Below are 16,411 nucleotides of genomic sequence, written 5' to 3'. Positions count from 1 at the left end.
TAGATGTTCAGCAAAGACTTAATGAATACATAGCTGTAATTTCGAAGTTTGCTTTAAATAACTGAGTGTTTTATAAAAGCAGATTGTAATAACATATGCATGGTTAATTCTAGGATTTTGAAAATTGGGCTGCCTTATGCATCTGTCTTTCTCCATGTTATTTAGCTCTCAGTTTTAACATGTTTCAGGCAACATTTCAGGTTTATTAAGTTATTAAGGTAATAGGTCATTTTAGGTGACTCATTTATTTTCTAGGTCTTTGGAATCTGAGTTTGTGCAACGTAAAGACATGGAATTTATTATAAACATATTACATACATTACATGGCCAAAATAATGTGTACAATACATGGGTTGCTAACAAGTGCATAACATCAAGCATACAACAGCCATGTGATCTCTGTAGACAAACATTAACACTAAAATGGGTTGTATTAAAAAAAAAAACAACTCAGTGGCTTTCAATGTGGCACTGTTATAGGGTTGCCAATTTTCCAATTCAGTGCACCAAATTTCTTCCGTGACAATAGTATTTATGCACTCTACTTTCATAATGGCCCACTAATATGTGTGTATTCATAGGCTTTGTTCTATTGTGATTATCTCACAATATAAGTGCTATTATAGATCAATATTTAGATGATGACACACTAATATTTCTATGTATAGGCTGCACTCTATTGTGGTGTAGTCATTATAGTGTATGTGTTTGTTTAAATGCTGTGCTCTATTATTTTTAGGCTACCCTCTATTGTGATGCTGTCATAATGGAGTGTATACGTTTTCATAGGTTGCACTCTTTTTAGATATATCACATGTGAATGTATTTGTTGCCTTTTATTGGGACAATGTTACAGCAGTGGTTGCATGTACTTTTAGGCTGCTTGTTTTTGTAATGATGTTAACATTATAATTTGATGATGTCACAACAGTATTTGTGTTTATCTCTAGCACTATTGATATTCCATTAGTGTGCTCTATTTTGATTATGTTAAAGTACAGTTTATATTGATTACTACATTTTACTATTTTAATAAAAGCAAAGACTTTAAAGTTTGTCTTAATGTTTAATTTTTTTTTTTATTCTAGTACACTATTTTATAGTTGTCATTAATTGAACTATATTATATTTAATAGTAATTTAAATTATATTTTTGATGAACATATTATAAAGCAGATATTCAGTTTGCGGTTTACCAATATTTCTTAGTCCATTTTAGTGTCAGATTTACCCAGTGTGGTACCATTTAATATGTAATGGTAAAATTAGTTTCTTGTCCCAGGTCTATAACCTTGGATTTATCTATATTAAACTTCTTTTGCCACTTCTCCATTCAAGCCTTACATTTTTCTAAATACAATATTATTCTTCTTTGTGGTAATTACTATACAGATCTTAGTATTATAAGCAAATATTGAAATTAGACTGTGAGTAAATGTCAACCACATTGTTTTTCTCATACAGAGTTCCAAATTCCCTGCATAGACATATATTTTAAAGGATATATAAACCTATGAACTCATTTTTTAATAAAGCATTGTATTATGTGATTTTAAGTAACTTTAAAAATTTTTTTTTAATAAAAACCTATTTACCTTTTGGAGATACAGCTTCTATGTATCCTGTATACGTAGAAGAGGTATCTTGACGTCAAAGCCGAAATCGTCAGGTCAGCAGGACTGACGGCATGGCAGAAAGTTGGTCCTGCGTGTCTCTGACAAACAGAATTCAGCTGTTAGCGATCAAGTCTAAGTTCATAAACTTAGATGTGATCGATAACAGCTGAATCCCATGTGTCAGAGACATGTAGGACCAGCTCTCAGCCGAGCCCGTCAGTATTGCTGACCTGACCGATTTGGCTTTGGCGGTGGATAGGTCATCAGTTGTCTGGTAGTGGAAAACCCATTTAAGGGGTTAAAGAGGTTTTACAGGACTCCTTAGGATAGGCCATTAAGATCAGTGCGGGTCCTACTCCCAACACCCCTAGCCCAAGGATAGGCCATCAATATCAAAGTCCCGGAAAACCCCTTTATGTTCAATGTACAGGGAGGGCCATTTATATGGATACACCTAAATAAAATGGGAATGGTTGGTGATATTAACTTCCTGTTTGTGGCACATTAGTATATGGGAGGGGGGAAACTTTTCAAGCTGGGTGTTGACCATGGCGGCCATTTTGAATTCGGCCATTTTGTATCCAACTTTAGTTTTTTCAATGGGAAGAGGGTCATGTGACACATTAAACTTATCGAGAATTTCACAAGAAAAACAATGGTGTGCTTGGTTTTAACGTTCCTTTATTCTTTCATGAGTTATTTACAAGTTTCTGACCACTTATAAAATGTGTTCAAAGTGCTGCCCATTGTGCTGGATTGTCAATGCAACCCTCTTCTTCCACTCTTCACACACTGATAGCAACACCGCAGAAGAAATGCTAGCACAGGCTTCCAGTATCCGTAGTTTCAGTTGCTGCACATCTCGTATCTTCACACCATAGACAATTGCCTTCAGATGACCCCAAAGATAAAAGTCTAAGGGGGTCAGATCGGGAGGTATTTCTTCTGCGGTGAGACATAGGGGTCCGTCATAATGGCCTATTCTCCATCGATACAGAACATATGATTGCACACACAGGACATATCTTCAATAATGTCTAAAAGGTTATTTGGGAATCAACCCATAAGAAAGGACCCTAATGGCAAGTGATTAACTCCAAGTCAGTTCCATATGTCATAAAAATTCTCAGCCCTCTTAGAATACATAATGCTTCCTGAACATACTGACAGCTGACAGACGCACAATAAATGTGATTGGTATCATTTAATAAATCTCTAAGCTCCCCTCCGGACTTGTCCAAAAAAAGACAAACCTCTTTAGCTGTGTTCACATCGCATTTTGTGAACACGTTCAGCCTATGTGTCGGGAAAGTTTCCGGTGTGTGTCCTGAATGAAGCCTTAGGCCACCATTCTTCCGACGGAGGCCAAAAGAGTGTCCTTTTGGCTACCGGAATACATTGGTACATTGGCATACGTTTTTTACATTGAAACCTATGTATGCCACAGTATGCCTATAGAGTGGAAGGCTACTGTTGGGGGGAATCCATTTATGAACGCAGTGTGAATAGGCTTTTAGATATCACATACCAAAATTTTATAAATTAAACCTAACAATAAATAGTAAGAGATTTTATTTAAATGAATGTTTTCAAGGGATTACATTGTCATGTTTTATAGTGACTCATAAAAAACCTACTGATGCTCCAGTGCAGGTGTAATACATTTTTGTAAAGCTTTACCTAGCTCCTTATGTATTCTATAGGTCTGTGGGCTGTATCCTTCATGAAATGTGCTGCTTGGAACACGCTTTTACTGGCTACAGTTTTCTAGCTGTCGTTCTGAAAATTGTAGAAGGTCCAACACCCCCTTTACCAGACCATTACTCTAGCGACCTTAATTTACTAATGAACAGGTATGGTGCTTCTCCTGTATCATTTATCTCATCATGTTATTGTTGTATTGATGACCTTGTCAATTCTGCATTTTTGAATTTCATATTTCAGGATGTTGAGCAAAGAACCTTCACATCGCCCAGGAGCTGGAGAAATTCTTCAAGTTCCTTATATAGCAGAACAGCTGCAGGTACATGGAAAAATATATATATTTTTTTTAAATAAAACATAGTTATATATTGAGATTTAATAACGTCCACTAACCTTTAAAAAAACGTTAACAGTATATCTTTTTCTGTCTTTCACATCACTGTTAGGGAACTTGAACTTAATCTTCTGTACATTAATCCTTTAGTCCAGACACACAAGTAGGTTTTCATTCATGAATTGCTTATTTCAGATTTAACCATAGAATAACTTTCTAATCTCCTAAACCATTTATATGTACTATAGATTTGCCTTAGTATTTTGAGGCATTGCTTTCTTGCATATATACTTCAGTTTTAGAGCAATAACAAAGAGTTAAAGGGGTTTTCTAGCACTTTTATATCATCGATATCAGTGTCATCGATATCAGTTTGGTGGGGGTTTGACTCCCGGTACCCCCACGATCAGTTGATTGAAGGGGCCACAGCGCTCAGGTAAGCGCTACGGCTTATCCATTGCTTACCAGGCACAGCTCCGTACATTCGGTGGTGGTTGTGCCTGGTACTGCAGCTCTTTGAGGCGGAAACAGCTGAGCAAGCGCGCATAGACGTGCTATAATAATAGTAATACGGCCGTGTCCATAAAGCCTAAGATAAAGACAACCAGAGTAAATACAAAATATATTTTATACATGATTGTTTTATTATTGAAGGGAAAAATGTATCCAACACCTACTGTGTGAAAAGTAATTGACCCCTTAGTTAACCAATTAACAAAATTTCATTGAAAATTTGGTCCGATTATAATAGGACCAAACTGAACTGCTATACTGTGGTTTGTTTTTAGAAAGTAAAATTGAGACTTTATGGTGCCGTTCTACAAGACGACAAAACAATAATCTGCCAAAAAGAAGCTGACCAAATTAGAAACGCTGTGTAAGTAAAAACTAGATGATATTTTATTGTTATCCTGTTCATATATAAGACAATCCTGACAAGATCTTATTGAATTCAAAATACTAAAAAAAATCTGTAATTTCAGTATCACATGACATCAGGGGCCATGTGCACATTGGGCATATGTGTAATACATGTTGAAATGTCCCTGATTACTTGAAACACTTTGATATCTCACTCTTGTCATAATCAATTTATTTCCATTTCGTAAAGATTAAAAAAAAATTCACGGAAACCGCAGTGCAGTCGACAGCACTATTGTTTCCGTGAAAAAAAATTGAAACTTTACAGAAACTTTACAGAACTGAAACATACCGAAACGAAAGCATTACCACTGAAATCAATGGTAATGCAAACGGAAGCGATAGTTTCCGTTCGACTTTCCGTTCATCGTTTCCTCTGACGGAATTTATGAACGGAACCCGAATGCTGATATGAACAGACCCTTAAGACTGCAAAATTATGAATGCAGATCTTGACAGTAATACAGGTTGTAACTCAGTATCAGACAAGATATGCAATTCAGTGTTTTTAGAAAATGTTTATAGCCTTATACTTTTTTAATTTTCACTTAAACATGTAAACTGAAAAAAATATGATTAAAAGTGGACAATTTAGTTAGTCGCAATTTTTGGGGTATTATTCACATCTGATGTGTTCAATGTGCCTTAAAGAAGACACAATTTTCCATCCCTGCACCCCAACACCTGACTGTCTTTCCGGCTCTGGAGTTTTTTTTATGTATATTGTACTCTTTTTCCCTGCCGTCCAGCCCCCGTCTGTTTCTGATCAGACTCTATATTGAATTTTAGATTTCACCCGGCTTTATTTTCCTCTGTGCTATGCTTTAAATCCCATGAGGACTTTTGCACAACATGACATGAGCAGATACAGCCAGTACCACCTCTGCCTGTTGGGAAGACAGTGTGATTATTCTTCCCTCTATATTCTCCTAAATAAACATAGAGATTATCAGTATAGCAATAGGGAGGCTGAACTGTGATCTTCTCCATTATAACAGGGTGACAGCGTGTCTAGTTATCAGCAGTAACAGTGATAGGGGTTTTTGTCCCCTACCTGTGGAAAGCGTGTGTGGAACAGTCCGTCTAATTTCATCATACAGGAAGTTCTGGTGCCTGTATGAGTGACATACGATGTCCCCAAAGCCTGATTCAGACTGTTGTTATGCAACAGCCCTAGTGTGATATTTAGTAATGGAAAAATCAATAAAAATAAGAGGTAAAAGACTGACACATGTAATTCCTTAATGGAATACATGGCAAGCTTTAGTTTTTTATTTAGTTCCCCCTCAATTATTCATCACTACCATTTATAATAAAAACACCACCTGTTTATCTAGAGGCATAACTTCAGACTCCTGGGCCCCAATGCAAAATCTATAACAGGGCTCCCACCTACCCTGTGATACTTATAATACTGGTGTCCTTTATGTGGCAGAGTGGTATTTCAGGACATAGTGCTCTCAGGCACTAGGTCCTGGGTGCGACAGTTACCTTTGTACCCCCTATAGTAGTATCAGTTTATCATCTACAGAAAGAGGGTCACCTGTATCCTAATAAAATGATTCACTTTTGTAAATGACTGAGTTTGGTGTTATAATTAGGTCACAATAAGGAGCTAGTATTGTATTTTAGTGACTTAGTGACTTGTCATTATGGGACTGTCATTTCTCTATTTTAACTTGGTTTTACCATAATTATTTTTACACTATGTGATTTTTAAAGTAGGATTTAAACTGAATAGAATGAAATGTAAGTTCTTTTTAGTAAATGATACTTATTAATTAGGGTATGTTCACACGGCCTATTTACGGACGTAATTCGGGCGTTTTTGCCCCGAATTACGTCTGAAAATAGCGCCTCAATAGCGCAGACAAACATCTGCCCATTGAAAGCAATGGGCAGACGTTTGTCTGTTCACACGAGGCGTATATTTACGCGCCGCTGTCAAATGACGGCGCGTAAATAGACGCCCGCGTAGAAGAAGTGACCTGTCACTTCTTTGGCCGTAATTGGAGCCGCTATTCATTGACTCCAATGAATAGCGGCGCTAATTACGCCCGTAATTGACGCGGCGTTCAAGCGCCTGCACATGCCGGTACGGCTGAAATTACGGGGATGTTTTCAGGCTGAAACATCCCCGTAATTTCAGCCGTTACGGACCCCCGCCGTGTGAACATACCCTCAGGGTTCACCTGCAGTGTCATTATTAATGCTTGGTGTTTTAGTCTGTTAAGCTGGCATAATTTTCATACTAAGCTGTGAAATAGGTTTTAATATTGTGTAGTGATGTGAGCAGTGACTTTGGAGAGAGTCTCTACGATGAACTGTTTGATCAGTAATTTAAAAAAAGATTATCATTTCTTCACACTTTATTCTTGTGTTTTTATAGTCAGAAAAAATTCCACCTTCAGACTCTTCGAGAACTATCAGAAGTGCAGAAAATGACCCCCAGAGAAAGAATGAGGCTAAGAAAGCTGAATACTGCAGATGAGAAAGCAAAACGACTTAAGTAAGAGAACAATCACGCCTCTAGGATTGACAATCTCCTGTAACTGCACAGATTGTCCATAAAAATAGTGGACTTCTGCAAAGCTTTATCTATAGGGTGTGCAGAAGTAGCAGTTGCACTTTGGCCTTAGTCCCCTCTGCCACTAAAGAAGACACCAGTATTATAAATGGTACATGGTATGTGTGTTACAGATTTTGCATTGGGACTAAGAAGCTTTATGCCTCTGGAATTCAGGCCTTGGTCCGTAATACAAAATAAATGTTCCCATGCTGGGTGGGATTGTGCAGGTTGTTGTTGTCATCATCATTTTGCAGATCACTGTAAAACGGCTATTCTGACCTATAGACATATATTAGACAGATATATAACACTTTTCTTTATAATTCACTTTTTGTTTTTTTAATTTGTCCATAAAAAGCCATCTGGGATTCAGGTGGTCCAGAAAAAAAAAATAGGTTGGCAACCTGGCACACATTACAAAACATGCCTTCACCAACTTATAAACGGTCAGGTTTTATGTAACCATAAAAAAATGACAGATTTTAACAAAACTATGGAATTGGTCCTGCTACAAATCATATTATAGTCATAGGCTTAAAGGGGTTGTCCAGTCATTAAAAATTGATGTCCTATCCTCAAGATAGGTCATCAATATCTGATTGGTCGGGATCCGACTACAGGGACCCCGTTGATCAGCTGTTTTGAAGGGGCTGCAGCGCTCGTACGAATGCTGCTTCCCCTTCATTTCCTATCTGCTTGTACCGTGAATCGCCGACACACTTGTAGCAGCGGTTCACAGTATTACAGCCTTCTCCCATTCACATTTAAGCACAGGCCTAAAAGGTCACAGCCCATGTACTATAAGTGATGCATAATGTGATAATTTCGGGGACCTTGTTACTATTTTTCATTGTACTTCCGGAGCTTCAAGTTACACCTCTGTCTTACAAACTTTTAGGAGTTTTAGAACATCACTTGGATATCGCCCAACGTATCTGTAGACAGACCTGTTTTGTATTGTTGGACCTTATCAACATCGTCGGAAACCTTGTGAGACCATTTTTTGGGGAAAATAAGTATTTGCATACTTTTGCTGAAGAGAGTTGCTGTACATCTCTTCAGTAAAATGGTATCTCACATGGTCAACCAGCACAGTGCTGTCTGCTGATGAAGTCCAAAAGCCCAAAACAGATTTGTCCACCTATGTTTTTCCCTTGTTGGCTAATACCAGAGTCATTTACGAAGCTTCCTTCTTGACTGAGACATTGGCTTATAGCATAGATACCTATAGGTAAGCACTAGAGACACAGGTTTCTTCCTTTTGGTGAAGAACTAATAGTAAACCAATCTTAATCACCATGGAGATGAATTTAATCAAGATACATCCTGTCACTTTGCATTTGGAAATACAAAATGATGTCCAGGAAAAGTTCCTTATATATAATCTCACATTATTCAAATACCAAAGAAACAAGGGGAGGAAATCTCCAGCTCACCAGTCCAACGTCTGACACTCCAGCTTCGCTCGGATCTCTGTGACGGTCCACGGTAAGCAGCAAATGGGAAGAAAAGAGGTTGATCCAGCGCTGTTGTGGTGTTTAAAAAGGAATCATGTTCCTATGTTTATTGAGTATCAAAAACTTAGAATCGAACATATGAACAGACGTGGCAATAAGGCAGTTTCCAGTAGGTATTTAAAGCCTACTAGAAACTGCCTTATTGCCACATCTGTTCATATGTTCGATTTTAACTTTTTGATACTAAATAAATATAGGAACATGATTCCTTTTTAAACACCACAACAGCGCTGGATCAACCTCTTTTCTTCCCATTATTCAAATACCTCAGTAATACTTGGAGAACCCTTTTAATGTGTCTTTGACTTTTAAAATGGCTCCAAGTATAGAAGGTACAGATTATATATAAACCATGCTTTAAATTCTTGATAAAAGGTATGCACACAATACTTAACAGGACTCCTGCCAGTTGCCTAAAAATAAAGTTAATGGAACTGTAAAAAATAGATTCAGCCTACTGTACTTTGCTGGAAATGTTATGTGGTTTTGCCTTTTTCAGGGTTTTACATGGACCCTTCTTAAAGGGAATGTGTCGCGAATGTAATATTTTTTCTAAGTAAGTTACTTATTTTTATTATATTTTTTACGTTTTTTTGCTGTATTTTTTTTTTCTTCCACATGGTGGGAAGTATTAAAAATTAAACAATAAATTGACATGTTTTCCTATGTTGGCCACCAGAGGGAGCATTCCCAGAATTACAGCAAGGTGAATAAGGGAAAGTAACCTGACACAGCTGCCGTAAATGTGGGAGGGAATCTCACCCCCCTCCCTATTTTTAGCTACAAGCCAGGAAAAGGTGTCTTTAAATTGCTAAGCATTGTCCGGCTCCCATTTTGGGAGTGCTTTTAACAATGTAGCTGGTAGAAGCTATAGGACACCAAATGGCTAAGAACGATGAAAGTCAAGAGGCAAGCCCCTGTGGTGAATGACTTTTCAGTTGACAGGTTCACACGGCGTGTATTTGACGCATTTGTTTGCGCATTTTATGTGCCAAAACCCGCATCAAAAAACGCTTGATTACGCTTTTCATTTATATAATTGGTAAAGCACGCTGTTATTACATACAACGCGCTTTTTTACACACGCATTTTTAAAAAACGCGTTGTGTAAATAATGAAGTGTCGAGTCAATTCCTTTGCACGAAAAACGTGCCAAATGTTCCCAAAGTCAATGGGAGTCCTAAGTATTCGCCAAAAAGCGAACACAATATGCGTAAAAAAACACGCGAAAACCACCCCCTCCACAGACACCCCCCCAACAGCACCCTGCATGCATCCCCCCACACACATGCCCACACAAACCATCACACAACCCCCCTACAAGCACCCTGCACACAACCCCCCCTCCCACAGTGGTGGGGGTTGTGTGTGGCGCAGTTGCATGTTTGGGGTGTGTGTGTGTGTGCTTTCCACCTACAAACCAGCTTCTATGCTGGGTCGCTCTGAACTGTGCTTGCACAGTACAGAATGACATAGCAGAAGCAGAGGACACAATGAACGGGAGCCGTTCATTATGTCCTATGCCCTGTAGCAGCCGTATTCCATCTGTGTATGTGTCGTTAATAGACGTTATGAAATAAAACATGGCAGCCCCCAGTAAAGTAAGAAAGTGTTAATAAAAAAAAACATTGTTTGTGAAAAAATAAATAAAGTCAATATAATATTTTATTAAATAAAAGCACATCAATTTATAAAAAAAAATATTTCATGACACTTTTCCTATAAGTCAGTTTCAATAAATAATTATCACAAATGCCAGTCCTCACTGCCTCCTTAGAAAGTTCTAAAATATTCCCCTGTAATATATTTGTCATTTGGAAAAAAAGAAATGCATTGGTGAGTGTATGCTAAAGAAGAACATGACCACGCCACTCCAGCCCCCCTCCCCTGACTACGCCCCCAATTTGATTTCAATGTCCTGTCTGCACCCTTTCTAGTAAAATGCTTATTGGCCATTTGTAGGGGCCCTTGTGAATCTTGACTAATGTTGTTAGCTGTCTTGGATCTCACACCCTTGCTAACAGTTTATATACGCTCTAGCACAGAGAAGAAGGGAGTGAAGGAGCAGCACGGTCATGTATGAAGAAGACATAGAAGACATGGTGGCTGTTGGGGAAGTGCAATAAGTAACTGTCATGCTATCACTTCCTTGCAGCACATGTATATATGTCTTCCTTGCAGCACATGTATATGACCCCAGTGACCTGGAAGATCACAATAATCACTCTCTAAAAAAGTAAATCTCCCATAGAAGAAAAAAAAAAGGGACTATGATCCAGCGCTCATGCATAAATAAAAGAAATCATGGTTCCAATTTTATTGAAATCTCCCATAGTAAGAGTATGGCGACCGCCAATACAGATAGTGTTTTCCCAAAATATTATATTGTCTATGATTAGGCTCCTCATGGAATGTTCGTCATTTCTGCGATTTTACCATCCATCTCTTGTTTGCTGTACTCTTCTTTCTTTACTAAACCAAATTATTATTTATTATTCTTTTTCTGTTTCTTATATATTTTGTACCCACATATTCCACAGAACTGTATAGAGATTGTCATCACTCACATATTTTTTGTATAAATTGAGTCTGCCCACCTTTCACATTACTAACCACAGAAAATATCAAGGCCTGGACAAATCTGATCGCTGTGTCTTGGTTTTTATAGACACACCATTACAATTGAAGATCTTTCTATATGTTTCTTTCTTTTTCTACCTAGTGGCAGTTTGACAGATTGCTTGACGGATAGATCCTTTGTGATTAATAATTGATCCACATAGACAGAAGTTGTTCTCTACTTTGGTGTCTTCACCATCACCTCTAAATAAGCTGTCTTTGCTGTTCTCATTTGTCATAAGTAGCGATGAGACAATCAAGCCCTATGCGCAAACGGGTTAACATGTACGCCCTGATTTGCTTTCTTATACTGCAACAGAGTGTACATGTTTTCCCTTTGTTTGCATGGGCACAATCATTGAGCCCATGCAAGTGAAGTGTAGCTGTTAATCCTCTATGTTAAGGTATAGGTTAGAATATATCTAGATTAATGTAATGGTATTGTAATGTCTGCCATAAAGTGACATAAAAATAAAGAAAAACCTGAAATGCAACAATAAATTAAATCCACACACATTTGTCATGTCTAATGTTTATTCGCCATGCGACATCACTATGGCAATTTCCAATATATTCATTTGGTATCATTTTATATAAAATGATTAAATCATTTATGGACTTATTATTGCTTGGTGCCCCAAATTTCCAGCATAATTAAGGTATGATATGGCTACATGGAGTGGAATTACAATTTTAGAAAAAAAGGCTCAAAATGAGCTTGAGACAACTGGTAATACACACATATTCGGTATTATTTATAACTGTAACAGCCCATAGTCTAAGTTACCAATGTTATAGTGTGGTTTAGTAATGGTATAAAAAAAATAGGAAATATATTGTCACATATTTACTAATGCTGTCCAATAGTAAGACAGGGTAAACGTAGAACAGGCAGGCACATAATGCGGCAAATTTTTCACAGTGGTGGTGGTTGCATAATTTTGGCGCATCTTGCATGAGCTGTTAGACACTTTTCTCATCCTTATACCCAGGCCCGCCATCAGGAATTTCTGGGCCCTATACAGCCAAGATGTTTGGGCCCCCTCCATTACCGGGGTGGGCAAGGGAAAGTGTGGCACTCACGTTTGTACATTATACGCGTTAACTGATTTTGGTGCTGATGCCAATTACAGTGAACGAAACCATGGAGCAGGCAGTGACCGGTATTGCCCTGGTTTTTGCTCTATTTAGCCAAATTGTATCCCATTGTATGGCATACAGTGGGATACATCGCCCGGGGAATGGCCCAGGGGAAACTCCTGAAGTCACTGTCCATGAATGGCAGTGACGTCTGAAGCCTTCCCATGGCTGGAGCCTTCTACTAGCACTCTGCTCATGGACTCTGGCGCTGTGCCTGATGTCCATATACATAAAGTGACGTCAGAAGCTTTGCAAAGCCTGATTACACGGCCGGAGCGTCGGCAACACTCTGGCCAGGGAATCTGGCCCTGGAGAATCCCCATACGTCACTTTACATATATGGACAGTGACGTCAGGAGCTTTCCCAGGGACAAAGTCCATGGGCAGAGCACTTGTGATGCTCTGCCTGGGGACTCCGGCATTGGGAAGCTCCTGACGTCACTGTCCACATACTAATGTCAGGAGCGGTATAGGTTTTTTTGTGGAATCTCTCAGGATGGAATAGCAAAGTCTACTACGCTATTCCATTCTTTAAAAATAAGGTATACCGACATATACCAGCCCGGCGTAAGCTAAAAGGACATAAGGGAGCCCTATGAATTATCGTCTACGTTGTTTATAGTATACGTTAGATTTACTGACGTATACGATAAACTTAGGGCAAACACACAATGTGAAGGGGGCCTTATGGGAGAGGGAAGCACTTGTGAGCATGTAAGGAGAACTAATGCTCTGTTCTTACGTCGCCATTAAAGTTCAATGTGTTTTTCAACATAAAAAATCTTAGGCTTTCCCTTTGATTTCTGACGCAGATGTGCCACAAGCGTGTAGCAGATCCGCACGAGAATAAGGCCCTGTTCACTCAGTTTTTTTGTTGCGTTTTTTTTTGCCGCGGAAACCATGTTGAAAACTGCGGCAAAAAACAACCGAAATCGGCCCCTATTGATTTCGAAGGCGGGAAAAAAGGCTTGAGGGAAAAAGAAGTGACATGCCCTTTCTTCAGGCATTTCCGTCTCTGACCTCCCACTGACATCAAATCCTGAAAGAATTTCGAGGCAGATTTTTCTGCCTGCAAAAAACTGTGTGAACAAGTCATTCAAAGTTGCTTATCCTCGGCTTTTCCATGAAAAATAAGTGGCATGCTACTTATTGCTGTGGTGGATTTCTTTTCATGGTGCGGACAAAAATACACATGGAAAATTTTTCGGAGGATGTGAACTGGGTTGCGGAAACCTCATATGCATGGGATCGGAATCCGTATCAAATCCAACATGTGTGGATGGGGCCTTAGGGTGAGTTAAAAAAACCTCTGTTAGGCCAAATGCATGCGATACTTGTTACGTGCAAATTTGTCGCAGGTATTTTGGTGCGTTAAATCCGCAGTGTAATACAGTACCAGCAAAGTAAATGAGATCAAGAAATCTCATCTACATGTCGCATTTTCTGCACAAAAATTTACCTGCGGTGCGTATTTGAAAATATGATACATGTCAATTTATCTTGCGTTTCCGCTTGCGAATTGTTCCTGACTAGTTTAAAAGAAATGTAAAAAATGTGGCGCATAAAACCTGCACCTATTTCCGCATCAAAATTTTAAATCCATACCTAAAAATTTATTTAAAAAAACACACTATAAGGTGCAGATCTTACCTGCGGAATTACCTGCGGTTTTGATGCGGATTTTGTTCACCAAATTCTCAATGTGTGCGTGTAGCTTTTACATTGCAAAGAATGAAATACGTTACAATTCTGCAACATAATAGGCATGCAGCTGATTTAAAAATCAGCAGCACGTCCTGATTTCCATGCAGATTTTTTTCTGCTGCACGTGCATGGGATTGTGACAAACCCCATTCACATGAGTTAGGGCTTATTCAGACTAACGTGTTAATCGTCCGTGTGATGGCCTTTTTTTTTAACGACCGTCACACGGCTGAATGTATTTCTATGGGAGTATTCACATGGTCGTTGCTTTAACGGACTGTGTCAAGGGCTTGTAAAAAAATAGGATATATCCTATTTTTGTCCATTTTCACGGATCCCTCAATAGACTCAAGTCTATGATTGGTCTGTGAAAACGGGTCCCGCACGGGTGAAAAACGTCCGTTATTCACGGCTGATTTCACACACGTTCGTCTGAATATAGCCTTATATTGTCATTTTTGTGAATTTTCAGTGTGCAATCCGCACCAAAAATAGGAGACAAGTGGCCTTCTTCAGACGTCTATGTTCGGTATGTGATATATGGACCATGTGTCGGCCGTATCTCCTGGACAAACCACAGTTCAGGGAGCCGGGTTTCTAGCATCACAGTTATGGGACAGTATTCCCGCAGAGAGGCAGGGACTCCTAGCATCATTGATAACTATGATGCTAGGAGTCCGGCTCTCTGAACTGTGGTCGGCCTGGGAAATATGGCCAACACACAGTCCGTATATCACGGACCGAACACGGCCGACTGAATAAGGCCTTAGTCTAGTTACACAGTGTGGTCAAATCCCTTTTTTTTGCCACAATTTTTGCAAAATCGCGGCAAAAACATGATTTGACCGCACTGTGAGAATATAGCCTAACAGCACTATTTTTTCATGTTTTGTATCCTCTTTTTTTATGCAATTTTCATAATCGCGGCACAAAATACGTGGTTTTGCCATGATATTTATAGAATCGTGGCAAAACTGCACCATTTTTGCCGCGATTACGGAAATTGCTGCAAAAAACTCTAGGAAAACAAACATATATACATTTTTTTTAACATAATTTACATGTTCTACAAGTGGGGTCAGGAGGAACGGGAAGCAGATTGGAGAGGGGGGACACTCACCAGCCTGCAGGTCCAGTCGGCTGTGTTGAGAAGGACGTGTCTGGTGCGCGGCTCTCTCCACACAGAGCTTCTGCTTCTCATGCTGCATCTTCCTCTTCTGTAAGTCCTCTCAGGGCCCCAGCGTTAGTTACTTTGGAGTAAGGAACGGGCCTTATAACATTGCAGGGTCCGTTCCTTTCTCCAAGTGACTAACGCTGGGGCCCTCATTCAAATGTTTAAAGCGGCTGAGAAGCGGGCAGGTCCCTATTTTCTCATCATTGTGGCCGGGCCCCTGACTGCAGTGCCAGTAGTACTGCCTTGATGGTGGCCCTGCTTATACCACTTTTGATTTTGCTTATTTTGCACCAGAATTTTGTGCCAACTTTTTTGTTCAGTTTTTGCTTCATTCTTAAGAAGTTTCAAATTTTGCATCTCCATTAATTCTCTAAAATGTAACTGATTGGTAGCAAATGTCAGATCTGGCGAATCAAATCTATCTTCAGTCATAACCTATGTTTCCTTTATATTTAGTTGTCATAGGGCCATAGTTTTAGATAGACACAGTGATGGCTTTGCGAAAAGCAGACAGCTGATGAAAGCTCTATGGAATGTTTTTCTGGACCCAGGATGATATCAGTGGCAGGAGCTTCCAATTGACATACCACAACATAGTGTCACTTAGCATGTAGTCCCTCAGTAGTGCTGCATATATACAATAAAAAGCAATAACTAAGATCTGCTAATGGAAATGGGACACTTTGTTTTTTTTTGCCTTTCAGACAAATTGCACAAGAAAAATATCAAGAAAATCAGAGACGAATGCAGGATCTGAGGTCTCGGAATTTTCAACGACTCAGCATCGATGTCCTTCATGTATGTACCATATTTTTCGTTTACTTTTTGCAAATCCTTTTGATGTTTAAATTTCCATAGAGGTGAATTTTTAACATTGATTACTCAAAGCGCAATTCTCCCCTGTGCTGTTAGACATGTATCCGAATAGCGTTAGTAGCTATTTAGAATGTAAAAAATCTTGTACAAGATATGTAAAGGAAAGTATTTGTAAGATAATGAGTGTAAAATGTTGTACGTTTTTGTTCAGTTGCAGAGATTCACTAATAGTTAGCAGGACCATCAGTGATCAGTAAGGGCAGTCATGTAACAGGGTACCTCAATGGGAATCCGTGC

General features: G+C 39.0%; 1 protein-coding gene across 3 annotated transcripts in view; it reads left to right on the top strand.

Annotated features, from left to right (window-relative positions):
* NEK11 (NIMA related kinase 11) overlaps positions 1–16,411 on the top strand; it is a 272,607-nt gene that overhangs the window by 171,602 nt on the left and 84,594 nt on the right. For all 3 annotated transcript variants that reach the window (XM_075827127.1, XM_075827126.1, XM_075827128.1), the window contains exons 7-11: positions 3,320–3,469; positions 3,561–3,639; positions 4,443–4,531; positions 6,965–7,084; positions 16,003–16,096. In XM_075827127.1, coding sequence (XP_075683242.1) covers positions 3,320–3,469; positions 3,561–3,639; positions 4,443–4,531; positions 6,965–7,084; positions 16,003–16,096 — 532 coding nt within the window. The remainder of the gene's footprint in view (positions 1–3,319; positions 3,470–3,560; positions 3,640–4,442; positions 4,532–6,964; positions 7,085–16,002; positions 16,097–16,411) is intronic.

This window comes from Rhinoderma darwinii, chromosome 5 (assembly GCF_050947455.1).
Source record: "Rhinoderma darwinii isolate aRhiDar2 chromosome 5, aRhiDar2.hap1, whole genome shotgun sequence".
In the NCBI taxonomy this organism is placed as follows: Eukaryota; Metazoa; Chordata; class Amphibia; order Anura; family Rhinodermatidae; genus Rhinoderma; species Rhinoderma darwinii.
This window is presented reverse-complemented; position numbering and strand designations above follow the sequence as displayed.